Source organism: Furipterus horrens, unplaced genomic scaffold, assembly GCF_987537825.1.
Source record: "Furipterus horrens unplaced genomic scaffold, mFurHor1.1.pri manual_scaffold_5, whole genome shotgun sequence".
NCBI lineage: Eukaryota > Metazoa > Chordata > Mammalia > Chiroptera > Furipteridae > Furipterus > Furipterus horrens.
This window is the reverse complement of record NW_028327175.1, coordinates 160,126,214-160,151,417: the sequence shown is the minus strand read 5'-3', so window position 1 is coordinate 160,151,417 and position 25,204 is coordinate 160,126,214. Positions and strand designations below refer to the sequence as shown.

At 49.7% G+C, this 25,204-nt stretch overlaps 1 protein-coding gene across 1 annotated transcript in view; it reads right to left on the bottom strand.

Moving 5' to 3' along the window:
• Positions 1-202: 202 nt before the first annotated feature.
• The window catches only part of COL13A1 (collagen type XIII alpha 1 chain), a 77,942-nt gene continuing 52,940 nt past the window's right edge, over positions 203-25,204 (bottom strand). The window contains exons 25-36 of the mRNA XM_090278131.1: positions 24,789-24,887; positions 23,429-23,473; positions 20,983-21,024; positions 20,014-20,040; positions 19,016-19,096; positions 15,831-15,866; positions 12,833-12,886; positions 12,247-12,300; positions 11,031-11,066; positions 5,109-5,186; positions 2,117-2,155; positions 203-473 (exon numbers count right to left, since the gene is read on the bottom strand). Coding sequence (XP_090134257.1) covers positions 471-473; positions 2,117-2,155; positions 5,109-5,186; positions 11,031-11,066; positions 12,247-12,300; positions 12,833-12,886; positions 15,831-15,866; positions 19,016-19,096; positions 20,014-20,040; positions 20,983-21,024; positions 23,429-23,473; positions 24,789-24,887 — 594 coding nt within the window. The 3' untranslated portion in view covers positions 203-470. The remainder of the gene's footprint in view (positions 474-2,116; positions 2,156-5,108; positions 5,187-11,030; positions 11,067-12,246; positions 12,301-12,832; positions 12,887-15,830; positions 15,867-19,015; positions 19,097-20,013; positions 20,041-20,982; positions 21,025-23,428; positions 23,474-24,788; positions 24,888-25,204) is intronic.

Sequence of the window (25,204 nt, the reverse complement as noted above, 5' to 3'; positions counted from 1 at the left end):
TTTAATGATTGTCAGGATCATGAACTGCTATGTTTCATTTTTTTTTAATAATGAAAGTCCATAAGAGTTTAAAATATTCTTAGACACAACTGGTTAGGTAAATACCACAGACCTTCATGTTTTCGTAGATTCACACAGCAAAAGCCAGTATCTTAGTGCTGATTTGCTCCCTTTGGCACCAGAACACAATAATTTATTAAGTTTCAATACTTAATAAGTGTGCACAAATATCATGCAAACATATGACCATATCAGAAACAAAAAGTGTATTAGAGTCGTAGACTTATACAAAACATCTTGTAAACAAAAGAGGAGAGGTTGGTATTTTCTGTACAAAATATGCAGGTTTTTACTTTTTTAATAATCTGTAAGATACTTCATACTTCTGGCATTTTCAAAAAGTAAAAACTGTATAAAAATAAATATTCTATGTATAAACACACACACAGGCCAATCCCAAGTTAGAGGCATCACTGCAAAACAAAAACAAACACAAAACAACATAGAGTTAGTGTCAGTGGGTCTCTGGGTATTTCTTTCCCTTGTGTGAAAGGACATAGATCTTGTCCCAGGTTGGATGGGAGTTCAGGATGGGCAACTGGGGTTGAAGACCCTGGGCTGACGGTCTGCACCCTGAGGGTGGGAAACCACTTTTACCTTCCAGTCACTCCCCTTCCTGGCCACCAGAGGGCACTTTCTGTCTATGCTGCCTTTGGACGCCTGGCAGTTAAATTATTGAGCGTCCCAAGTTGAATTTATGGTGTGAACCAATAGACACATGAGGCTGTCTGGTTGCTTCTCCAAGACCTTGTAGCTCTAGAGAGTGGCTGTTCTTCCCCTGCAAAGCACAGCCATCTTCATTCCCTAACCATCAGCTGCAACCTTGAAGAAGAAAATCTTGTTCTCAGGCAGCAAGGGGTGTCACTTGACACACACCTCTTACTGGCTTCTGTGGAGCTTTAACTAGGTCTAGGGGGACTCCCCGGAGGATGACGCACAGCTGGCAGGACAGATACTTGGGGAGGTGTCTTCCCTGGGTGCTGAGCCTTCTTTTCTCTGGTGAGGGGTGCTTTAGGTACCTGGGCAAGTAGGTGCTCCACCGAGGGCCTGGGATGGTTTCACTATTTTGCCCAATGCTATGAACTAATGAGGTTTTGGGCATCTAGCATAGAGGAGCCTGGCCATCTCATTGTAGGCACGACTCTGCTGCCACTGGGACAGGACAGGACTGGCTTAGCCAAGCACCAACTCTGGGACAGGTTGGGGTCTCCAGCCCTGTTATGAAGATGAACCAACACCTGCAACCCACGTGGTAGAGGGCTCTGAAAAGTCTTTGGTGGGTCAAGGCGGAGGCAGGCTGTGCGACAGCATGGCAGCAGTCACCTTTGCGGGGACCACACTGGGCTTCTGGGACAGCGAACTGATGGCTCTGGTCAGGTTGGGGAGCCCTGTGCTTTGGGGGGGGGGTTGTGTGCAAGGGCACAGCCCTGTGGGGCCAGATCACTTTGATGATGGAAGATACCAAAGCAAAGTGAATAAATGAAAACTCATTGCTGTTAGGAATTCTGGGCTGCAGGTCTCACGTGTGGAAGTGCGGCGCTCTGACAGCTTACATTCAAGGGCAGGGTCGAGGGGTGGGCTGGCTAGTCTCTGTGTGCAGTGATGGAACCCCCACAGATTTATAGTTTAAGAATTTTAGATTTCTTACATCTGGATAAATGTCATCATAGGCTTAAATGACCTCAGATGAACACCATGAGAATAGCTAGTGATGACTAATTCTCAAATAAGGTCTCAAGCTCCTTGGAGGAAAAGGTACTGTATAAATCAGCACACAAAGCCTACCGATGTCATTGGTGTGGCTACATGGAAATTCCATACACTGGGTTGCCGATGCCTTAGAAAACATTTTTACATGTTCTCCAAGTGTGTGCAGTGTGTGGGCGGTCTAATGGGCAACCTGCCTTTGGGATTGTGCCTTTCTCGCCCCGTGTCTTGCTGCCTCATCTGCAGAAAGGCCCAGGATGGAAATGGTGCCTGCTTATCACACTGCTGAGAACAGAACCCCCAGGATACCTGTGCACCCGAGGCAAAGCAAACCACTGGGAAGACTCACCTTGTTCCAGCAGCCCTGGACTGGTAAGCCATCTTCGCCCTGCAGTGAGGAAGGAAAGCACATGGCTCAGGTTCTCCAGGATGACCCACCAAGCAGGCAGCACGGGGCAACAAGCGCCACAAACACTGTGGCAGCTGAGCAGGATACGGCCCCTCTGCTATTGCCTATTTCTTTTCTATTTATATTTCTTCCAGGTCAGGGCCTTGGAAGGACGCAGGAAGCAAGTCCATCTGTTTTCCCATTGGCTCGGGTCACATGAAGTTGCAGTGTACAGCCCAGAGGGGCTGTCCTAGCTGGAGGGGTCAGCGAGCAGAGGCCACGTGATACTATGGAAAGAACCACCCGCTCTCTGCTCTGGCTGCACTGAGTGCTGTGTGCTCATGGGCAAGTCACTCGCACTTGGCCGCCTCAGTTTCCTCCTCGTTAAAACCTGGGGAAGGCATGGCTGTATGAAATGACTGCTAAGGGGCCCTCCAGTTCTCCTCTTCTCTTTATTTTTTCTCTTCCTTAGCAGTGGAAGGAGGAGATCTAGGTAGTTCCCATCTGATGATCAATAAGAAGGAGGAGAGGGCACAAAGGGACGTGGCCCTGAGTTACTTTCAGCAAGGTGACAGGGGCTTGCTGGGGATTTGGGAAGAAGATGCAGTGGCAGGATGAGAATGAACTCTGTGCCATTGTCCCCTTTGCTGTTGGCACCCATGAGCACCTGTAGCCTCAGGATGTCCCACTCTTGGGCCCAAATGTCCTGCCTCTCTGGCACGCTCTGGGGGAATCTAGGGACTCTGAGAGACAAGGTGGGAGGGGAAGGCTGAATGAGTGCAAAGATTGGGTTCTCGGTCCACATCTACTCGACTTGCAGGCCAGATTCTAGAATTCCAGGCTCCAGGTCAGAGGAAGATATGGACACAGAGTTTTGCGGGACCAGAGCAAGTGGTCAGCGCCAAAGAGATTGAATGAGAGCCCTCTGGGCCCCAGACCGTTTTCATCCACCCATGACAGGTACCTAAACCTCTCACCTGGCATCCAGCAGGCAGCCAGCCTTGCACAGAGGGCCAAAGAAGTCTAATTATCTTGTACAAAAAATCACGATCAATAGCACGCCTGCCCCCATGCCCACAATCAAAAAATGCAGGAGATGGGGAAAACAGCAACAAGAAATAGAGGGCAGGTAGGTGTGTTTCCACAGCAACATTAATAGACAAATAACACATCAAAATGGGATGTTATCAGAGAAGATGCTAGTTTGCATTAAGAGTCAAATAAACATGACCTTCATTGTCCCCTCTGGGTGAGGGAGGGTCTGTAGGAGGTGTGGTGCATTCATAAAGACCTTATACCCCCTTCCCCAGCCCGCCATGGGGTGCCTTTTCACACGGACTCTGGAAGGGAGAGGAGCCTCCGCTGGCCACAGTGGCATTCCCATTGGCACGTGGATGGTGGCAGAGGGCACAGAGGAGGACGGGGAAGGTGAGGATAACAGTGATGTGTGAGGGAGGAGCAGGGAGGCCAGGGCTGCAGCTGGCAGAACTCAAGGTGCTCAGATTGTGGGAGAGATGTGGCAGAGGGGACACCTGGCTGATGAGTCACGAAGGCGCTTTGGAGGGATGGGGCAATTCCACCTCTGAGGAAGGTGCCTGTGCGTGCTGCTTGCTCAGGGTCAATGAGCCAGGCCAGGGGGTGCATGCGGGTGGCAAGCAAGGGTTTTAGAAGTGAACGGCGGAGGCATGTTACTCTGCGGGTTTATTTTCTTCTCCTTTTGTTGTTGGTCTGAAAAAGTCCCTAGAAATGCCCCTGAAGGGGCTCTATGGTCATCTTTCAGAATGAAACAGCATATTTTTAAAACAGCATTTTCTCTTCTGTTCAAAGATAATTCCTATGTGACCCCAGGATGGGGATGTGGGGCCAGGAACTCTCATCTGACTGTGACTTGGATGAAAATAGCTCCATGAACTCCAGACCTCCTGGGGAAATTTAGGACAGGGAGCTTTTGAGCTGATGGCCTGGGAATGAAGTGCCATCTTTGGCTTCCTTTGCGGTAAATAAAGGATCACTGTGGGGGTCTAGTATGGGACTGGGCCAGTTAGGAACAGACCTGCTGCCCTAGTATGGGACATGCTTGGGAGAGGGGTCCCAAGTGTCTCTCTTCCCTCCCTGCCTCTCCGTCTCTTCTCTTCGCTTCCTTAACTACATTTTCAACCTTTCCATGCTCTTCCAGACTTCTCAGTGGTGAATCAGCTCAAGATGAAAGAAAGGGAAACCAAGGGAGGGTCTTGTAGTGCCTTTTGGGACTTAAGCAAAAGGGCAAACCTTTTAGGGTCTAAAATCCCCTAGTTCAGGCAGACTTACCAGGACAGCAACACCAGACCCAGCCTGACAGAATAGCCAGGGCGGCCTCCTTCTCTACCTTAGTTCTAGAACTTCTCTGTGTACCCCATGTCTATAAGTGTGCCCATCCGTCCCCTGCCAAGTCGTGAGATGCTGGAGCAGGAAGGGATGTCGGGCTGACCCGGGCGTCCAATTCAAATGTTGTGCCAGGTGCTCAGCCAGTGCTCGCCAAACTAATTGCAGTGAGTGAAGGAAGAGAAATCACAGTTCCTAAGCACCTGTCCAGAGAATCCACTTTCCTAGTTTTCTCTGCAGTGGCAGGTGTATCTAGAAGCAGTTCTGAAAGGAGGGTCAGGTACAGCCAATGTTGGCTTCGGGTGGGCAGGGACGGCTCACATTAAGGTGACATGCTTTTGAAGCAGCTGCTGGAGGAAGCCAAGAAAACATCTGACCAACTTTGCAGGCAAGAGGTGAGTGTGGCGAGAGCCCCTCAGGACCCGCCAAGGCAGGGTGACCCTTGGCATTTACAGAGTGAAGAGGTAGGAAGTGGAGACTGGATGCGTGGAGCGGGAGGAGGTTGAGGGTGTTTGGAGAGGCATGCAGGCATGAACCGCACACATGGGAAAGCCCAGATTGGCCATGCAGGCAAGGAAGGGCGATGCCATACCAGTGGGCACGGGGCATCCAGTCCGTCCAGCCCTGGTAACCCTGGCTCCCCTTTCTCTCCTTTAAAACCTCGGTGTCCCTGTTCACAAAACCAACCACGATGATTATTCAGGTCAAGGCTGGCCAGCTCTGACTGTGGAGTAGAGAGACCCAGTCCTACCCTGGCCAGGATGCAGGACCTTTGAGGCTTCTAGAGGTGGGGCCGGAGTCAGCTGAGTCCCATCTCCTAAATTCAACCAATACTCTTTCTGTGGCCTGTGGGAGAGTTTAGCTTTGAAACATGTACAGCCAGCCCCCTCTCCCTTTACAGACCCACCTGGAGTAAACACAGGTGGGTTTCAATGTTAGTTGAAAATTTTCAGAACCTTTAAATGGACTGAGATGGCACTTTGAGAAGGCCAGCTGATGTGCCACAAAGCATTTGGTTGGCTCATCTGGGGATGTTTGCTTACTCATTTTGGTCTGCAAATTTTAGCTGGGTGGCTGGTGGGTGCCGGGAGACTGTGTATTAAAAGACTCCTTTCTGGCCTTGTTTTGCCTGGTTGGGGCATAGGTGGCCCTTGGGAGATGCTAACCCGGCTGTCCTGCATCCTGACCAAGTAAGGATTCCAACAGCTTGAACTGCTGGCTACAGAGGCGGCCACAAAACAAAGAAGGCAAATGCATGGCTCACGGATGCTACACGGGCTTCCAAAGCCATCCTGGAGCAAAGAGCCATGGCCTTCTCCAAAATCCCTTTCCTTGGGGTCTCCCTACTTCCACACGTCAATTGTTCTGCTTCAGAGGAAAGGGATTTAACCAGAATGACTTGCAGCTGTGGCTTTAAGGTGAGACCAACAGCGGGCAGCATTTCACCGGCCAAATGCACAGAGAGTTTGGTAGCTCAGTGTAGTCATTCAGTTCTCATCTTAGTTTATTTGCCTTCTTTGTTTCCAGCTTGCAAACCTCAAGGGAAAAAACAGAACAAGGCAAGTGATAAACAGAAACATACCAATGGACAGGGGGCATCTAATCCAGGCGCTCCTTGGTCTCCCTTATCCCCTTTAGGCCCTCTAGAGCCTTTCTTCCCCCTTTCCCCCTGTAAACAATAGTTTAGTCCAAGAAAAAAAAAACAACATCAAAACTTTAGGGTCATTCATGTGTTAAGGTTAGAGACAGAAAAAGAAAAAAATTAAAGAGTGGAAGAAGAGCTTCTCTCTATCAGGACAGTCTCTCCCCAGAAGGATTTGGGGTCGGTACTCACTGCCGCCCCTCTAAGAACCTGAGGATCTGGCTCAGGCAGGTGGGGAGGGACAGGGGAGGAGAGTGAGGCCTGGGAGCAGGGAGCAACAGGGCTCAGAGGTGGAGGGAAGAGCAGATGGAAGATATTGGTGGCCATTTTTGTTAGAACTGAGCCCAGAGTGGGTCTGTGGTAAATGGGGGGACTCACTTCCTTTTATTTGAGGGTCCATTTTTGAAAGACTTTGGCCTGACCATTCTTGTCCCAATTGATTTTCATCCCTTTGATATTCTGTAGATGGCAAGGTGATTTTTGTTATAGCCCCAGGGTGTGTGTGTATGTGTATGCAAACACACATGTATGAATGTGTGCATGTACATGGTTGTGCATGTGTGGGTATGTGCTTGTGCATGTATATGTGTGCACGCATGTGCATGCATAAATGTGTATATGTGCTTTGGCATGTTTGAGTGTGTATTTGTGTGTCCAGGGCTCACATGTGACCCTTGGTTCTCAGCTGGGTCCCTCCATTCTATGTGTCTCTGGTCCATCCTGGTCTGAAACCATAAGCAGCTATTCATACATGGAGAAGTCAGTTCAAGAAATTCACTTGTTTCCGAAAAGTTTCAGTAAACATTGTCTTTCTAAAGTGAGCCCTATTTTGCACGTGTCGGACTCACTCTCCATTTAAAGAAGTGCTGTGGGGAAGTCTTTATGATGAATTTGAGTTTAGATTTTCCTTCTGAAGGGGCCAGTGTGCCCCTGGGGAGTCTCCCTGGGAACTCCTGTCCTCTGCAAAAGGCCGATTGCCTAATGCTCGCACAGTGTTACTCCAGGGCCACAGGACCTTGAAGGAGGGCAGCATTTGGATCAGAGCAAAAGCTTAAAGCCAAAGCAGGTTCTTCCTGTTAGCAGTGTGACTTTGGGAAGATACTTAACCTCCCTGAGCCTCAGTTTCTTCACTTGTAAAATATGGATAATAACACTTGCCTCAAAACTTTGTTGTGAGGTCTTTATGTTTATGAAGTGCTTACTATTGGAACATGGTACTGCTTAGTAAGCAACAGTTGCTTCATAATGATAACAGCAATAATTACTGTTTCTTGTTTGCTAGTGTAAGGGTGAAGGCTGCCACCAGAGGTATCACCTTGTCGTGTCTACTGGGTTCTCATAGTGGAGGCCAAGGGTTTGTTAAAAGGAGGCAAAGGATAAGAATGTTCTTTATACTTCCCAGGATCTTTGGGAATCAGTCATATTTCTTGATTCCTGAGGTCCCTGTAATTGCTGATGCATTATTCTAAGTGAGTTTTCTAAAATATGAATGCCTACTTAGAAAACGATGTGTGTTTAAAAGGAAACATGTATATGTCTATTAGGTATAAGTGCATTGGCTCTGAGCTGCTCCCACCAATGAGAACACCATGGCATGAATATTCCTCTAACAGTGGATAAATAAAACCACTCCCTGCCTCACTGTTTGGATGGGAAGCCCCACCATGGAAAACTTTCTCAGGATTGTGGCCCCTCATTCTCCTTGGGTCAGGCCAGAGTAAAAGTGGGTTCCGTTTCCCGTGGTCAGAGGGTGGGCAAAGCTCCCGAAGACGGGGCGATCCCAGGTCCCAGATGATTGGCCTGTGGGTAACAGAGGGTTGGCCTGGCCCTGACTTTCAGAAGGGTTACTTGCATTAGGTGGCATCACATTCTAAGGGCACAGGAAATGGCTTTTGAAGACATGAGAGTGGTAGCTTTACCTACATCCTCCCTGCTCCCTAAGAGGCCCTGACACAGAGAATTAATTCTAGCTGGCACAGGGAGAGGGGTAGATAAAGTCCAGCTGCAGAGATTTCTTTAAACAAGATAAATAAATGTATAACAATTGATTTTAGAGGAAATAAATTGAAGCTGGAGGAGTGAAAGGGATAGGATGAGGGATATGGGATTGTTATAATGTAGTGAACAATATGGGGGAGAAATAAATATTGAAGGAGTGAAGGAAGGAAGAGGCAGGCCCAGGTCACAAGAGGTAGTAGAAGAAGGACTGGTAAGGAGGCAAGGGGGCCTGGGGAAGCAAGACACTCACATGTGCACACACACACATGCACAGGTGCATACACATATGTGCACACACATTCACCCCCCCCAGATGGCATTTATTGGAGAGTGACGGTGGCCTCACTACATGCACTCAGACCTTTCAGTTGGCTGTGGCTCGCAGGCAGCTCCACCTTAACGCCAATTTTTCTGAAGCCCAAATTGCCAAATTTACTCCCCCATTTATCATTTGATAGATTCTTTCATCCTAAAAGTGGCTCCTCGGTCAAATTTGCAGGGCTTTGAAGGGACAAGAAGAGTGTTCTTAGTGACAAGGACAGGACATTCCTTTGCTAGCATGTGTGTCCCCTCATAAAACTGCCTATTTGGGGCTCTGAGCCTTGCCCACCACCATGAGGACCTTCCTCCTTCCATGAACAGGAAGGAGGCTACAAGACCATCGTATGGTGGGACACGGAGGAGCAATGTTTGAAGAATGCATCACAGGTCACTGTACAAGGTAACCTCAGGCTCAGGATGCACCCACCGGCACCTCTCTGATGGGGTCCCCGGTGCAGTTTGGGGGCCACCCTCCACACCCAGTGGAGGCAGGGGGCTTCAAGCATCTCCAGCTTCACCTTCACAAGCAACAATGGAACTTGTAACCAGACTCTTATCTAAGCCCTTCTGGCCTCTCATCTTGACCAATGTGTCAATATTCTGAGATTCCAGGCATCATGAAAAAGATGTCCATGGCGAAGTGCTAACTCTACTCAGAACTTTCTTTGTTTTGAAGACTTAGTTTCCAAGCCCTCCTCACATCTCCTGACAAAGTCTTAATAGGCTGGTGGTATACAGAGGTCAGAATGAGGAGGTGAGAAGTGGAGGAAACCCGTCCAGGATATTCTGGCATCCTGAGAGGCAAATCTCTTGGAAGGAGAAAATAAGCTGTTCCTCGATTTGGTAACCTGCTCTGTAGAATATAAGTCAATTGGTGCTTTGCCATACTCAAAAGAAAGTTCATGCAATTTGGCTGCTTTCTGGACTTTTTCCTAAGTGACATATTGCTAATTTATATATGGGATGAGGGGAAGTGTAAAACCTTAGAAGGTGGAATTGGAGAAGAAATATTTTCCCACTCATTCCCAGGGCCTTATTGGCTCATTCATTGGCCTTGGTTCTTAAATGTCAGAGCCTCCAGCCTCCCACTTCCCCTCCCTCGCTGACAGGGCATCTGCCTGCCCTGCCTCCACCTCTAAAGCAGCACATTCGCCGCTTGGACTGGTTCTTCAACCCTCAGATGGCTCAGTGCCTCAAGCCAACTGAAAAAGTCTTAAGAAATCCATTTCAAAAGTATTAATTGAATATAATGAAGAAAACCAGAACACTTTAGAAATAAATTAGAAAAGAAGTTAGTATGCCAACTAGAAGGTGGAATGATCAATTCTTTTAGTGACCTAAATTCTTTGATGCCACAGTAATGAAAGTGGGCTTCCCAGCCTGCTTTCACAGGCTGGCACATTTCTGGAGGTAGGTCTGTTTATTCCAGTGGTTTCTAGACTTGGTCTTTCTATGGACAGTCTGGTATGGGCAGCATATGGGACAAACAGATGCTTTTAACCAGCTGCCAGAAAGAAGAATTTAGGGCTATAGATGTGCTCAATACATCTTAAATTGAAGAGGCTGGAATTAGTGCTAGATATGTATACAGGTTCTGGCACTTTTGGCTCATGACCCTGGTTCTTAGTGTTCAAAGATCAGCTGGAAGATTTGGGTTCTAGAACCCACCTGCTCTGCCTTTAACTCTGTGCTAACTCAAGACATTTTGTCATCAGTCTGGGCCTGTTTCCTCATCGGTTATTCCCTCTACTTCTCTTCTACCTCTAAGATCCTTGGACATATGACTCACTAGAAGATGGGGGCGTGTGTGACACTCTAAGAATCACTGTGATGAAGCAGCAGTGGAGACATTCTAGAAAAAACCCCAAAGGCCATCTCTTGGTCAATGGAATTAAATGGTCCCTGCTTGGACCAAGTGCGTCGTGTGTCATATGTGGCATGCATCATATACCATGCCATGGCAGTGGGTGTTGTGGACATTTAATAATTGTGTCCTGGTGAAGACAGCAGAAACCAAAGGGAGAGCAAGGTGCCTCTGAAGGGGCAAGACATTGCAGAGTCCTCCTGACTTTCCAAGAGAAATGGTGGCCGTGGAGGGGTAGGCCACTTACAACAGCCGTCTGCTTGTTCTCGGACCTGGAATTTATTTTCTCTCTCACCAGTGGCCTGGAATGCCTGGAAAAACTGAGTTTCAGAGGCTAGGACTAGGGAATGATGGTTTAAAAATACCATTTGGGGGCCCATTATCAGGGCACCATAGAGAAAACTGGACACGTGACTCCCTTCCCTGAATGGCAATGCTAATCTGATGGCCACCATGGGATTCAGTCTCTCCTTGTCAGGCGGAAAAATACATGCTTCAATTTCAGGATCAGGCCCCAGGCTCCTTGCATGCCACAGATTAAGCCCCTCTCTCTAAAGCCTTTTAATTTGCAATGATTTATCAGGAAAAACTGTATTTGCCATGTTGGGTCAGGAATCCCCAATTGGTCATTCCACCACATCATGAAGACATTAGTAACCGGAGCCAAAGTGTGAGGGGGTCAGACTCACCCGGTTTCCTTTGTCCCCGGGTGGTCCATGTAAACCCTGCAATAAATCAGAGAAATGGAAACACGTTAATGAGAAAACACAGGATGGCTGTACAGTCCTTCCTTCCAGGCTCATAAAGTTCTTCCCTGATGCCTAATTTATGGAAGACAGATTTAATTATCCCCATTGTACAGAAGGGGAAAAAGGGGGCTCAAGGAACTTAACCTAGGGACAAATAATAAATTCTGGGCAAAGCCAAGAACATGACTCTGGCATTTTTGCTCTGCAACCATTATCCTGCTGTTCTCTTTAAGATCACTCAGACTGAGGAGTGATGGGTGCTGAGGACAGTCTGGGTAGGGAACTCTCAGGCAGAGGAGGCGTTTGCATGGCTCCCTGGCCAGGCTCTTGCTACAAAAATGACTGCAAGGCTCCTCAGACCCTCTTTGTGAGGTGCACACTGCTCTCCGTGTCTTCAGGTGTGGGGAATGGGCATCGGCCAAGGCTGGCCCGGACTGCCCACTTAGCCAGAACAAAGCTGCCTGGGGAAGCCATGCCTGGAACCGGTGAACAAGTGTACAACTTCAAGTAGATGGGAAATGAAAGTCGGGTTCTCTTAGGCAATCATTTTTTTTTTTTTTAACAATGCAATGGGAAAATCATCCCTTGGGAAAGCTGCCCTGCTCTTTCTTGCATGATAGTGACTTGGATTTGATTCTGTCCCCCACCCCTGGCAAGCAGGGGCCATGGCTCTTCTGTGAGACCCCACTGCACTGAACACAGAGGCTTGCAGTGGACAGGGCTGCATCCCATCAACAGTCCACATGGCTGAGGACCTGGTTTCCCAACAGGGACATTTGAGCAGTGCCCAGCAGCATTCTAGCTTCCTCTGCCTTAGAAATGAGAATTCTTCTCTGGCTCTAGATTTTTTGCTGTAGGCTCTGGGTATTTTTTTTTTTTTTTTTAAATTTATTGATTTGAGAGAGAGGGGGAGAGGGAGAGATGGGGAGAGAGAGAGGGAGAGAGAGAGAGAGAGATTTGTTGTTCCACTTATTACGCATTCATTGGTTGATTCTTATATGTGCCATGACTGGGGATTGAACCCACAACCTTGGTGTAGTGGGACGACGCTCTAACCAACTGAGCGACCTGACCCAGGCTGGGTATTCAGTTTTGGCAGTGTCTCCGGTGGTGGATAGGGGTAGGTGAAGAGAACCTCTGACCCCACGGAACTCACAGGAAGCCCAGCTGCTCCCGTTGGTCCTGTCATCCCAGGGTCACCTTTGCTGCCCTGAAACAGGAGAAAGAAGCCCATGAGCCCTTCTGGATGTAGTAACAACCTTCCACTATTTTCTGTTTTCAACCTGAGACACCTCTCCAGTTCCCTTCAATAGCCCCCAAGGAAGCAAGGTCTGAGCGGATGGTTGGGGTGACTGGTGCGGACTCTGTCCTGGGAGGTCGCTTGGAGGCCCCTCGCCCTCCCACCAAAGGCCTCTGGAATGACCGAGAAGTGTCCTGGGGGCACTGGCTGGCCAGAGGCAGAAGCAGGAGAGGAGAACGAGGGAGGAGACCATTGTGGGCATGAAGGCAGGGAAAAGAAAAAAGGAAGAGAAAGACAGCTGTGATTTCTTCTTTGAAGCTGTAAGCGTCCCCCTCTGAGCAACCACCCTGGGTGAGGGGTGGCACTTGTTCCATCTAGAAGGGACGGGTAAGGGTGAGGCCGCCCAGCTGACGTGGTGACCCTGTGCGCTGCAGGCGGCAGGGCTGAGACCTGAGGTGGAGGCGGGTTGCTCAGGCTCGCAGCTCACTGAACACTCACTCACCCTCTCACCCTTTGGTCCCGCTGGGCCTGGAACTCCAATTGGTCCTGGAGTACCCTGGGGAGGTGAAAGGAAGCGGAGGTGAAGGCCCTGATGCTGGGGAGCCCCGGGTACCCGCCCGACGCCTGGAGAGCAGCATGGTCCAGTGGCCAGTTTTCAGGGTTGGCGAGGCCAGGCGCGTTCAGGGCTGTCATTTGATTGAGCTGTGTTCCTGTTTGGGTTTGGGGGCCTCGGGGAGGGAGAGAGCCTCCCCTGCCTCAGTGCCAGATTTGAGGAGGAAATCCTTTCACTTCACAACCAAGCTTGCCAAGGCTGAAAACGGTAGGAAAATGGTTGCTTAATTTGCTCCCAGAAGCGCTTGGGAGGGAGTTGACACCATCCCAGGGGTGGGGGGCTGGGGCGGGCGCCCCCCTGCTGTCACAGCTCCACATGCAGCGGGAGGGTCTTCATGCCACAGAGACCGATGCAGACGCACACACACACAGGCAGGCGTGGGAGGGTCCTTCAGCCAACGCCCACCCCACCTGTCCCCACTGCGCCCTGGCCTGGCCTTCAGCCTCTGGCCGGACCGTTGGCTCCACTCCTATGCCTAGGGGCACAGGCTGGGTTGGGCAGTGAATGAGTGTGCCTCGCTGTCTGCTGGCACTGGCCTGGAAGGGAGGCATGTCATCAGCGTCCTCACTCAGGGCCGAGGGGGAGTTGGGGCAGCTGGAGCTACCGGAGCTGCGTTGCTTAGAGACGGAGCAGGGCTTGCTATGGTATAATTACACATCTTCCCCAGGTTCCAAATTACAGCTCGGCTAGATGGAGTCTTTCTTTCAGCTTCCTATTGCTCTGCCTCAGTGTTTGTGTGTCCTGCTCAGACAGGAGGGTGTGTGGCTGGGCCTGTGTACAGGTCTTGGTGTTGCAGGCGTAGCTGTGAAAGGCGGGGCAGGAACAAGTGGGGAAATACTCGGTTACTTTACACCAGGGGGGAAAAGAGCAAAAAGATATTCTTGGTGCGTCCTTGGCAGCTACGAGGGAAGAAGGAAAGCCGTGGGTATCTGTGACAAAAACACATCAAAAATGAAAGAGGCCAAATCAGAGTACTGATTCAGAACGGGACTCCAGAGTCACTGACTGGCTGCATGTCCTGCCTGGAAGGCTCTTAACTGTGAAATTTCAGAAGTTTCTTGGCCAGTTTTCCCACCTGTAAAATGGGGATGATAACACGGCTGTCTGCCTCTCAAGCCACATTTGATGCCCAATAACTGGTACTATTGGCAGGGCAGGATTATTTTTCCCACGAGAATATTCCTTTAAGGTTATGATACCGATGTTATGAAAAAATAAATCCTCAGGTCCAAGGGGACAGAATATACGAATCACACTTCCCCCCTCTCCCTATGTGAATGGAGTAGGTAGCTGGGAGGGGGGTCTTGTTTCCCTGGTTCCAGCCACAGGTCAGCTCCCGAGCTCTGACTGTGCAAGGTACGAGGGGGATGGAAATGGACGGGCTGTGGTGGAGGAGCGAAGCCATAAGAATGCTGACAAAACGGGCATTTCCTCCATTTATGACAGTCTACAATTTTAACTCCATAAACACATGGAGGGAGAGGTCCAGGAAGGCCAGCTGCTGTTGGGACAGGACATCTCCCTCTGCCCTGCGTGCACGGCCCCTCCAAAAGCGAGCCCTGCAAGTTCTCTTCTTCCCCCAGGTCACTCCAGCCAGTTCGTTAGAACCTTGCTTTCTGGGTGGACCGACCACCTGTGGCCTCAGAAGTGTCTTGCGAGGGCAGAGCTGGGACTCATGGGCAGGGAGGGGCTGGGCACACACACAGCTCTGGTTACAGGTGCTCTCAAGAGGGAAGTCCAGCCTCCTGGCCCTTGGTGGGCAGTGATCTCAACATCATGGGAAGGGACAGGCTTCAATTGGGAGTGCCACTGCCCTGAAGCCCTCATGGGCAGTGCTGGGGGTGGGGGAGGCCTGGAAGGTGGAGAGGAGGGACATTTCTTTCTGATGCTTCAGCTTTTAGTTTTAAAAAAAAAAAAAAGCCCCAGCCTGTGTGGCTCAGTTGGTTGGGCTTCGTCCTACAAACTGAAAGGTGGCTGGTTCAATTCCTGGTCAGGGCACATGCCTGAGTTGCAGATTCGGTCCCTGGTTGGGGCACCTACAACAGGCAACAGTTTATGTTTTTCCTCTCATGTCAGTGTTTCTCTCCCTCTCTTTCTCCCCCTTTCTCCTCTCTCTAAAATGAAAGAATAAAAAAATATAAAATATTAAAAAAAAAAAAGAAAGTGTGGGTGCTTTCTAGTCATGAGTAGGTGAGGTGTGTTTTTTGGAATCAAGAAAAACAAAGAAAGGGGATACAAGCGTCCATCCGCTGGCTCTGTAAAACCCCCCTCGCTGGGCTGGATGAACGCAGTGCCACAGGAAGTGAAAGCTGTGACTGAAACCTGCCCACAGAATGCTGAGCTGGGCCTGGCACATGTGCTCCTAGTGCTGCATCTGCCCTCACCCGTCCGTGCTGTCCCCACCCCAGACACGTCAGACTGGTGGCTGCGGGGGCCTAGGAAGCCCCTGCGGGCAGACAGGAGATGGACAGAGCTCACAGCATGAAGACAACACAGCAGGACGGGCACACACAGACACCGTTGTGTTCGATGGGGATGAGTCGCGGCCCCCGTCCCCAGGGCTGGGCTCCCTGCCTGGGCTCAGCACTCATTTAGGGAGAGTCTGTGCTGCGGGCTCCCACTCCACACCCAGGGGTGTGGAGATTCAGATCTGAGGACCCTGGGTGCATGCTACAGGCAGGGAAATTTAGATGAAGGCCAGCCATCTTTGGTCGAGAGGCCAGAACAAGCACTTTCGACGTGAGCACAGATAGTGCCTTTCCAGTGTCAGTAGCGGGATAAGGCATGACTTACTGGGAAAATGAGGCCACAGTGGGACAGACGAGAGGGATCACAGGCCAGGGGTGGGATGGGGTGGGGTGAAGGGTAATGGAGAAGTGACACTCACCGGTGGCCCAGGCCTGCCGTCCAAACCTGAAGCTCCCTGGACGAAGGGAACAGTGTGACCAAAAGAGGGGTAAGGGAGGAACGGGAGGGAGAACAAGGGACCAGGGAGGGAAGAGGTGAGTGAAGCAGTGACTCTAGACAGACATAAACGCCGGTCATCAAACAAAATGGGAGAAGTAAGCTTGGGAGGACAGGTAATGGTATTCACATGGAAACCAACAAAAACATGGAGACACTGAACGCAGTGTGGCCGACTGCGGAGCAGGCTGGATGGAGATCAGTGCAGATGACTGTTCTGATCCTCGGTGCCCCCTGCTCCCCACTCTCCTTGTAGCCCCTCTCAGAAATCCCTCCCCCAAAGGGTGCTATCACTCCAGGGAAGGGGATATAGAAAGTGAATTCATGGGGAGGTGTCTGGGACCTGAGCAAGTGTATCCTTCCCAGGACCAGTCACCCTGGGGAGAGACAAGCCTACTTGGAGGGTGGGGACCTGGTGAGGGTGGTCTGTTGAGAATGGGCCACATTGAGTACCCTGAGAGGCTTGGCACTGAGTTACAGTACCTGGTTTTGAAACCTGCTCGATGCTTCTACCTCAGCCAGGTGGGAGGAGTTGGCCCCTAACCGCTAACACTAAGGATGCTTGACATTTCTCTGGACCTTCACAGTCTGCAAATCTCAACACAAGTTCAATCCATTCATATTATCCTAGACAAGGGCTCTTTTACAGAAAAGCACTTTGGGCGCAGCTGACTGGAACAGAGGTCAAGGTCACGTATGTCCTGGAGTAAACTGGCTAGAAGGTGCGATGCTGTTAACACCCACTCACTCTCTGGTGTTATATGCAATGGGAATGGGAGCTCTTCTCCATCCTTGGGCATAAAGCTGCCCCGAGACCGACCTTGGAGAACCAGGGGAAAATTATCTAATGATTCCAGTGTGACAAGTCAGAGAGACGGGAGCAGGACATTCTAACTCAGTAAGGACTGAGTTCTTGAAAACTGCTTCCAGATGAGCCTCAAAAATGAGCCTAGGACTTGGTATTTTAAAGGTGGGGGAATGCCCCCAGGAAAGAAGGCAGGGAGCTGCTTCCTCCGGGGGGAAGGGGTGGTGGCTATAGGATACCACAGAGCCTTGCTCCTCAGTTTGAGGACCCACATAATTCTGGGACGATCTCGACTCATAGCCTAGAGAGCTGTGGTTCTCAATCCCAGCTGCAACATCAGAATTTTCTGGGTGGAATGTAAAATAATAAAAATGCCTGGCCCCACCTCAACCCAATTCAGCCAGAGTCTCCAACAGTGAGGCGAGGTAATGGCAAGTAAGAAAAGTGTCAGGTGACTCCAAGGTACAGCCAGTGTTGAGAACCACTGTTGAGAAGTCAATAGGATATGCCTGGAAGAACAGGATGCTAGTATATGGAATAAAATAGTGAGATGAAACCCCAAAACAGAACTTTAGCTAAATAGCCACAAACTTTGTCTATTCATATTAATACTGAGTTATCTTGAGAGGTCTGGAGCACAGGGCACGAACTGGAGCTTTTCTGGCCCTATGTGGGCCACTGACATATTTTATATGTTCGGTAGTGTTGTAAGTTATGTTGATTTAATGTAAGAAAATAGGGAGATTTCACATAAAATGCCAGATGTCCAGTTTCCTTTGAAAAATTAGAAGATCAAAAAGTATTGGACCTTCGCTCTCCTAATGCAACATAGTCAGCTAGACTGAGAAGTAGCTGATCTCCTTAAGAAAGGACACATGGTCTTTGGTGCCACAGTCTCCACCACTCCCTATTGTCTCTCTAAAGTCCATGTTAATTGCCATTTATGAATATGCTTGCTCTGTTATTTTCTTAATCTAGCAAAACTATTTCTCTGTATCCATGTCTCTATCAAAAGTAGAAATATTAAAGATAGACTGGATACTTAGTCTTTCTCCTGGCATTTTCTTTGTTGATATTACTTGTTTGGTCTCTGTGCCATTTGCATTTTGACTGAATTTTCCATGTTCACTAGGGTTGTTGGAGCCATGAAGGTGGACAAGGAGAGATCTGTGGTTGAGTAAAGAGTCTTTAATCATTCCAGACACAGCTGAAGACATGGGAAAATGTTTGCTAAAGTCATCAGTTTTCTGTAGTCTGTCAAGAGAATCAGCTCCTTAAATGTTCCTACTTTTGATGCACTAATGAGGGTGTAGCTATATCTTTTTTCTTGCTTTTTGGTTGCTGTGATTATATTAACCAGACCTTCAAGCTCTGCCAAGCTGGGATAATTGGGCTTCCCATTGTTCCCCTGCTCTTTATGGCTTCCTGGGGTGGGAAACTGGCTTGGTGTCTGGGATAGAGGAAGCCTCAGTGGCTGGAAAGAGCCCCCACTGAGGTTGTGGCCTCAGTGGAGGGGCAGCCTCTGGCCCAGCATGGCCACCAACTTAATATGTGACCTCAAGTGACCCACTTTCTTCTCTGGGCCCCTTCAGTAAAAGGATTAGATGGATCACTGAAATCCCTTCCAGCTCTTGAAAAACAAAGCAAAAGGAGAGCCATCCTCGTTGGAGTGTGAGGGAGGATGGAGCTGAGCATGGTGGGATGTGCTCACCTGGACAAGCCTATCCCAGGCTGCACATCTGGAAGGGCCTTCTGAGAAGCCCCCTGCCCTGACCTGGGGCCTCTAGCCCTGGGCAGGCTGAGATGAGAGGTCTCAGGGAACTGGGATCTCCGTGGCCTTAGCCAGAGGGGACCAGAGAATCTGGCTTTTTATAAGCCTTTCTCCTGTGGCCAGTGCTTAAGAGCAGAGACCTGGTGTATCCTTAGGGCCCTTCTGGGAAAACAGAAGAGTGATGGAGCAGATTCCAGGTCCCATTGCTCCCAAGTTCTCCAAGTGTGGCTCTGGTAAGGGCAAGCTTTTATTGCCCCTGAATCAGGCACATGTAGGGCCTGAAGCTGTGCTCAAGCCACCTCTGGCTCTTCAGCTAGGTGCTCTTTGGGGTGGAGGGCCCTGTCTTACTCAGCTTCACATCTCCCCACACTGAGGCCAGGTCTGGCCCAGCGGAGGCCTCAGTAAGAGAATCAGAGCCTGTGTCTTGCCCAGGTGGGGAAGCAAAACCATGGCAAGCTCTGGAAGGCCCAGCGCCTGTCAGTACCCCTGACAGGGTTCCTCCCGGCAGGCTTCCTGGGTCCGCGATACTTACGGGTAATCCTAGAGGACCTCGGTCTCCTTTTTCTCCCTGGACACCCTTCTCTCCCTTTGCTCCATCTAGTCCTGCTTCTCCCTGAAGGAAAGGGAGATGGGGGAGATCACAGAAGGGCATGTTTTAGATAAGTCATTCTTGCATTCTGAGGTCCTAGAGATGGGAGTGGGTGCAGGGGAGGGAGGTGATGTGAGGCGGGAGGTGGTATGGATGCCTAGCCCAGGGGTGTTAGGCTGGGGACCCCAAGGATCTCTGACTTAGCCTGTCTCTGCCTCAGCTAGAGTATCTTGTATCCCTGTAGAAACTTAGAGGTCCCCAAAAAGAAAAGAGAAGGTGGAGGGGACACAATCCATGTGGCTTTGGCATAGCTGACTTTTTGCATGGCAGGAAAAGTGGGACCCTTCAGAGGTTGGCTGGCAGATGCCTGAAATGCAACCACTGGAGCTCTGAGGCTCCCAAACAAATTGGGAGAAAACCTGCCCCATATTCCCCTGAAAAATGTTAGGGCAGGAGACAAGGGCTGTTGTCATGCCGGCAGCTCCAGCTCCTCTCATCCATTTGCAGTGTTTTCAGGGGGAGATGGGGAGAGCCCCAGGCCTGAGTGCAGGAGTGTGGCTCCGGGAGGGGTCCCACGCCACGCTGCTCTTTGTCTCCTTTCCCACTTTTACTCCAGGAGGAGTGGAGGGTCTGGGGCAGGTTACATAGGTAAAGAATTTAATCATTTGTCAAGAATATAACCTGTCATTCTGTAGGGGCGGTTGATGCATGGGAAAATTTTAAATCTGAAGCCTTCCCAGTGTCAATGATGGATGTATAAAGGGCTATGGGACTTCATTCTGTCCTGATCACACCCCACGCTGAGTGTCACCTGACTCCATCTAGGGAAAGGGTCAGCTGGGCTCCCCACCTCTGAAGCACTTTCCCTTTCCTCTGCCCTCACTGATGAAGCCCTCTTCCCCCACCCCCTCACCCTGTACCTGATCATGACCTCTTCTTACCTTTGGTCCAGGAATGCCTTGGAGCCCCTGCATGTGGAATCAAAACACGGTGCCTCAGAAATGCATTTCTGGTTAAGTCAAAAAAATCCTTGTCCACAAGTTGGGCCACAAAAGTGCAAGGGCTTAGGCCACAGACCCTGGCCTGGGTCCCTGCCCAGGGGAAGCAGAAGGGAACGCTAAGTGGGGGTTGTGCTTGGGGCTCCCTGGGGTGGGGTCTGAGCCAGGCTTTCCCAGCCAGGGACTGAGAGAGAATCTTTCAGTGTCCCCCACAGCTGACCTGGGGTCTCATGAAAGGAAGACTGAGAGGAAACACAACAAAAGCTGAATAAATTAATATACGCAAAGTGCTTGCAGCAGTGCCTGGCACATAGTAACTTAAGTTGCAATAAATGTTGGTTACTATCATTATTAGTGCGACTACTTCTACCAATGGCAGCAGGTGACAGAGTGTCATAGGAACATGACCCCACAGAGGCAAGAACTAACAAGGTTTAGGGTGGCTGGGGCCCTCTAGGTGCAATGCAAAAGGGTCTTTTAAAAGGCCTTGTCTTATCATCTGTAACCATGGAAAAGCCCATCCAGTGGGGCTGGTTTTAAATGGGCCACTTTCTATTTTAATCCTGGTCTTCTTGCTAGTTGGTTAGTGGGGAGAAGGAAGAAGAGGAGCAGATGTCTGATGGCAAAGGTCAGAGCTTAGTGACAGAGCGACTTCTGCAGGGCAGTGGGACTAGACCCCAGGGCTGCCAAGGCAAACAGCTGTTTCTGAGAAACCAGGCAATGCCCAGGCTCCTTAGTGTCACCAAAATGGTGCCTGTTTAACATGGGAGGGAAAAGGAGCAGTTTGTGGATGAAAAGATCCCTCCCTGGGAGGAGGAGGTGATAGTGACCTAGTGCTGATGTTGAACCCAGTGACTACCATAGGGACCCAATCACAGTAGACTGAAACACTGACAAGCTCTCCAAACTTACCGGAGGTCCGGGAGGCCCCTCTGGCCCTGGTGGCCCAGGAACCTAGAAGTCAGAGGGAGATGGTTAGCCTACCCCTGTTATGCTCTAAGTGGTCCTGCCTTCTGACATGGCCTGGGGTCCAGCTGGAGACTCCAAAGCCAAAGACAAGCAGGCTTAGACCAGTCACAAACTAATAGCAACTTGTTAGCCTTTATGATGTTAACAAAACAAAACAAAACAAACAAATAAAACTATTGCTGACAAATGCCCTTGAAACACTTATCCTCCCAGATTTAAAACAAAAACAAAAACAATACAGGAAATCGGGCAGCACTAAATTCTTGTTTATACATGGCAACAAATGCCTGGAGCTGAATGAGAGCTTTCCCCTCCAGGTGGGTCCAGAGATCTCCAGTTTGCCCCAGTCACTACCACTCCCTATTGTCTTTAACCTGGACCTTTGTGTTTGTTTGTTGCATGCCTGGCCATTGTAGGCATTTGAATTTGAGACCTCTGGCTTAGAGGAGCAGAGATTGGTTATCCAAAATGGGGGAAGGCTGAGATATTGCTGAAGAATTTTCCTCAAGTCCCCTTACATTTGTAACAAAGATGCTGAACTCTGTTTCCCTTGAGGGCAGGCTGAAGTAGAAGATCTGGATTGGACGGTGAAGATTGGGAACCTGGGCAGCCTCCCTCTCTCTGGAGGGTGGTGTTCATTGCAGGCTCTGTCTCTGATGACGCCGGACACCCATATGTCTACAGCAGCCACCCCAGAGGCAGGAAGGAGATCTGCCTGCTCCTCTCTGAACTGGTCACTCCACTTCAGCTTCAGGGCTCTTCTCACCTTTCCGGGGATGGAATCCCATGGATGTGACCTAGGTGGGGACCCTCTGCCAGGCCACCACAGAGTGAGCCCCTGTACCAGGCTGGTGGAGACCCTTAATGTGCCATGAACATGTGAACTTTTCAACTTCATAACACAGTCTGCTTGCAGGGAACTCAATCTTTGGGAACTAAAAAAATTTACTGCTTGTTTTCTTATTATAAATAATTAATGTATCCTGATGGTGGTAATGGTAATACAAATTTATACATGTGTTACAATTCACAGATGTGTATGCACATGCCCTCAAAAGTCTATTTTTACTATATAATAATTAAAATATTAAAAAATTAAAGTAATACAGGCCCATTAAAATATTTTATAAATTAAAAAGAATTGGAAAGGAAAAAGGGAATGAATATCTGAGTATTGCTAATATTTTGTTTTATTTTCTTCCACTCTTTTTTGATGCATAAACGATATTTGAGTATATGTGCATACTTATGTTATTATATAGATAATTTGATTCTCTGCTCTTTTTCATTTAACATGAAACTCATTTTTCCATTTTGTTGTGTGTTGCTCACAAGCCTCCTTTTAATGTCAATGTGCTACTCATTGAGTGCAAGGAAAATGAGCTACGACTTAGCCAGGGTTGCAGCAGTGCTTGGCATAAGGAACATTCTTCAACATGGTTACGATTGTTACCATCAGTATTAGTACCAAAAGTTATTTAATCATTTCCTTCTTGTTAGAAATGCAGGCTGTTTCCAATTTATACTTTAAATACGTCTGGAAGGAAATTTGGGGGTATAATGCTTTTCCCGAATTTCAGAGCGTTTCTTTAGGAGGCTATCCATCACCAAATAAGTAACATACATGTTATATAATCAGGTCTGTTTCACTAAATGCAGACAGGACTTGGTGGCACTGAAGTTGACAAGAGCTGGGGGACTTCTTCGGGGACTGAGAAGGCTCAGTGGTCTTGCCCTTAGCTCCGCAGTGGCGTCGGGGTGGCCTGGGCCGTCCCACCCTCTCATGTGTACTTGACCTCTTCCTTTCTGGGTCCTTGCCCTTGAACCTACACATTCACCAATTCCTTCCCATTTTACGTGAACCCAGCTTCTATCCCAACTGCCTTTTACTCCACTGCTCTCTCCTCTTCCCTTCACAACCACACCTCACAGAGAATAATGCCTCTCTCTGCAAAACCTACTCTGGAGCTTCTAGGCAAACTCCTACAGAGTTAGCACGGCTCTGCTCAAATGACCCATCTTTGGGGATGCTCACCCGACTCCCTGAGCTGCTGCCATCCTCGTACCCACTACTGGGGACTCTTTGCTGCCCAGAGATGGTTCTGTTTATTTTCTTATCTCCAGGGTCTAGCCCCAGGAATGAAATATGGTGGGTGCTCTGGGAGACGCCACTGAAGGGCTTGGTCAATGGGTAGACCATGGAGCAGACTGGGTGCTCCGTGGTCAACTCATGGTGGTGCTCCATGAACATTCTTGCCCCTTCCTGAATCAGGCAGTTGTGAGTTTCATTCTAGATCATGGAAATTCTTGCACACTGGAGAGCCTGTGGTGTGACGTGGTCATTGTCAATTAACCCCGTGACACAGAAGGCAGAGCAGGCACCACCTACCTCTACTCCTTGATCACCCTTTTCCCCAGGTTCTCCTTTCTCTCCCTGTGGGCACAAAACACCATGGTGTGGATGCCGGCACTCAGGGGAGCCTGGGGCAGACACACCCTCAAATCTGTGACCAGCCAGATGGGAACTACACTAGGTCTGGGTGTGGGTCAGGAAACCTCAGAGGCTATGGAGGTGGTCAGCCTGAAGGACAAAGATGGGGCAGGTGGCCTGTGAACACTGCCTTTAAGAATCTGAGTTTCCAGCATGTGGAAGGAGAGGTTGATATTCTGTATGGGTCCTGCAGGGCACAGGCCCTAGGGTGGACCAACAGAATATGGCATATGGCAAAGGTGATGGAATGTCACCCAGGGATTGTAACAAGACTATGTTAAAAATTATAACATACTTTTACAATAGTATACAAACACATGTTAAGATTGTTACAAATATGTTACACACATACACACACACATACACAGAACTCTGTCTTGCTAGCAAACAGAGACTACAGCTGGCCTTGGCCTTGAAGAAGCAAGCTGCTATCATGTCCACTGCCTCCTCTGGGGAAGGCTGTGTGGCAGGGAACTGTAGGCAGCCCCTGGGAGCTGAGGGACTCAGCCGTGCAATAGAAAGGAACTGAATGACACCACCAGCAGTGAGCTGGGGAGAGGATCCCAGCTCTCGATGAGAATGCAGCCAGCCAACACCCCGACCACAGCCTTGTGGGGCCCTGGGCAGAGGACCCTGCTGAGACGTGCCTGGACTCCTGACCCACAGAAACTGACACCACAAATGTGTGTTGTTTTAAGCTGCTAAACTTATAGTGGTTTTTAAGTAGCTACAGAAATGAATAAGGCTCTAGAGGCTGGGGCAGGGGGGCACAGAGGAGGGATGTTGACGAGGAAGCTGGGACACCACACTCAGGAGCACTCCCTCCAGCTTGGAGCTGCCCCACAGGAAGGGGACATGCCAGGAGGGAATGAGCTACCTCCTGTCCTAGCTGAGCAAGGCAGCCACAGTCAACCACAGGTGGGACTGGTTGATCTCCAAGGTTCTTCCCACTCCTAAGAGGAGAATTCTGAGTCTAAGACCCTAGCACCTTTGAACTACGTTTGTGCCTGAAGACAGAGGCCACCATACTGTGGGCTGAGGGAGGTGGGATCCTTATTTATACTCAACGGCCCCTCAGAAAGTAGCTGCTCATCAAGAGGATGCCCCTCCGCAGGTCAGGTAGGCCGGGGGTTAGCGCAGCCTCATCGCAGTGCCAGGCACTTGCCAGGCTGCGGTTGCAGTGAGGGGTGCCCCTTCCTGTGGGCCCTTGTCTGCAGCTGCCTGCTGACAACCTGGATGCCCAGCCCTCTCGCCTTACTGTAAATCCCGGGAGCCCAACTGGGCCAGGCAATCCTGTCGCTCCGGGTCTCCCCTGGCCACCTGGTTCTCCTTTCTCCCCAGTTGGGCCATCTAGACCCTAAGGACCGACAAAGATCTCTGTTAGTCAAGCACAAGGTCATCATGCTGAGCATCTGTGACCAGCTGTGGCATGCACACACAGCTCCCTTCCTCCAAGGGCAGGTGTCTAGGATGGTGACCACTGATGCATGCAAACAACTGGCGCTTGGAGACGGCTCCCAAGTCAAGGCAGTGGCTGGCCTAGCTGGAGTGGGTTAAGACCCCTCTCCTTATATTTTTGTACAAGCAGGCTCTCCTGGGTAGAGGGTTTCTGCATGCTTTCCCAAGAGGCAGTTTTAGACTCATGACTTTATCTCTTTCCCAACAACCTAGTGT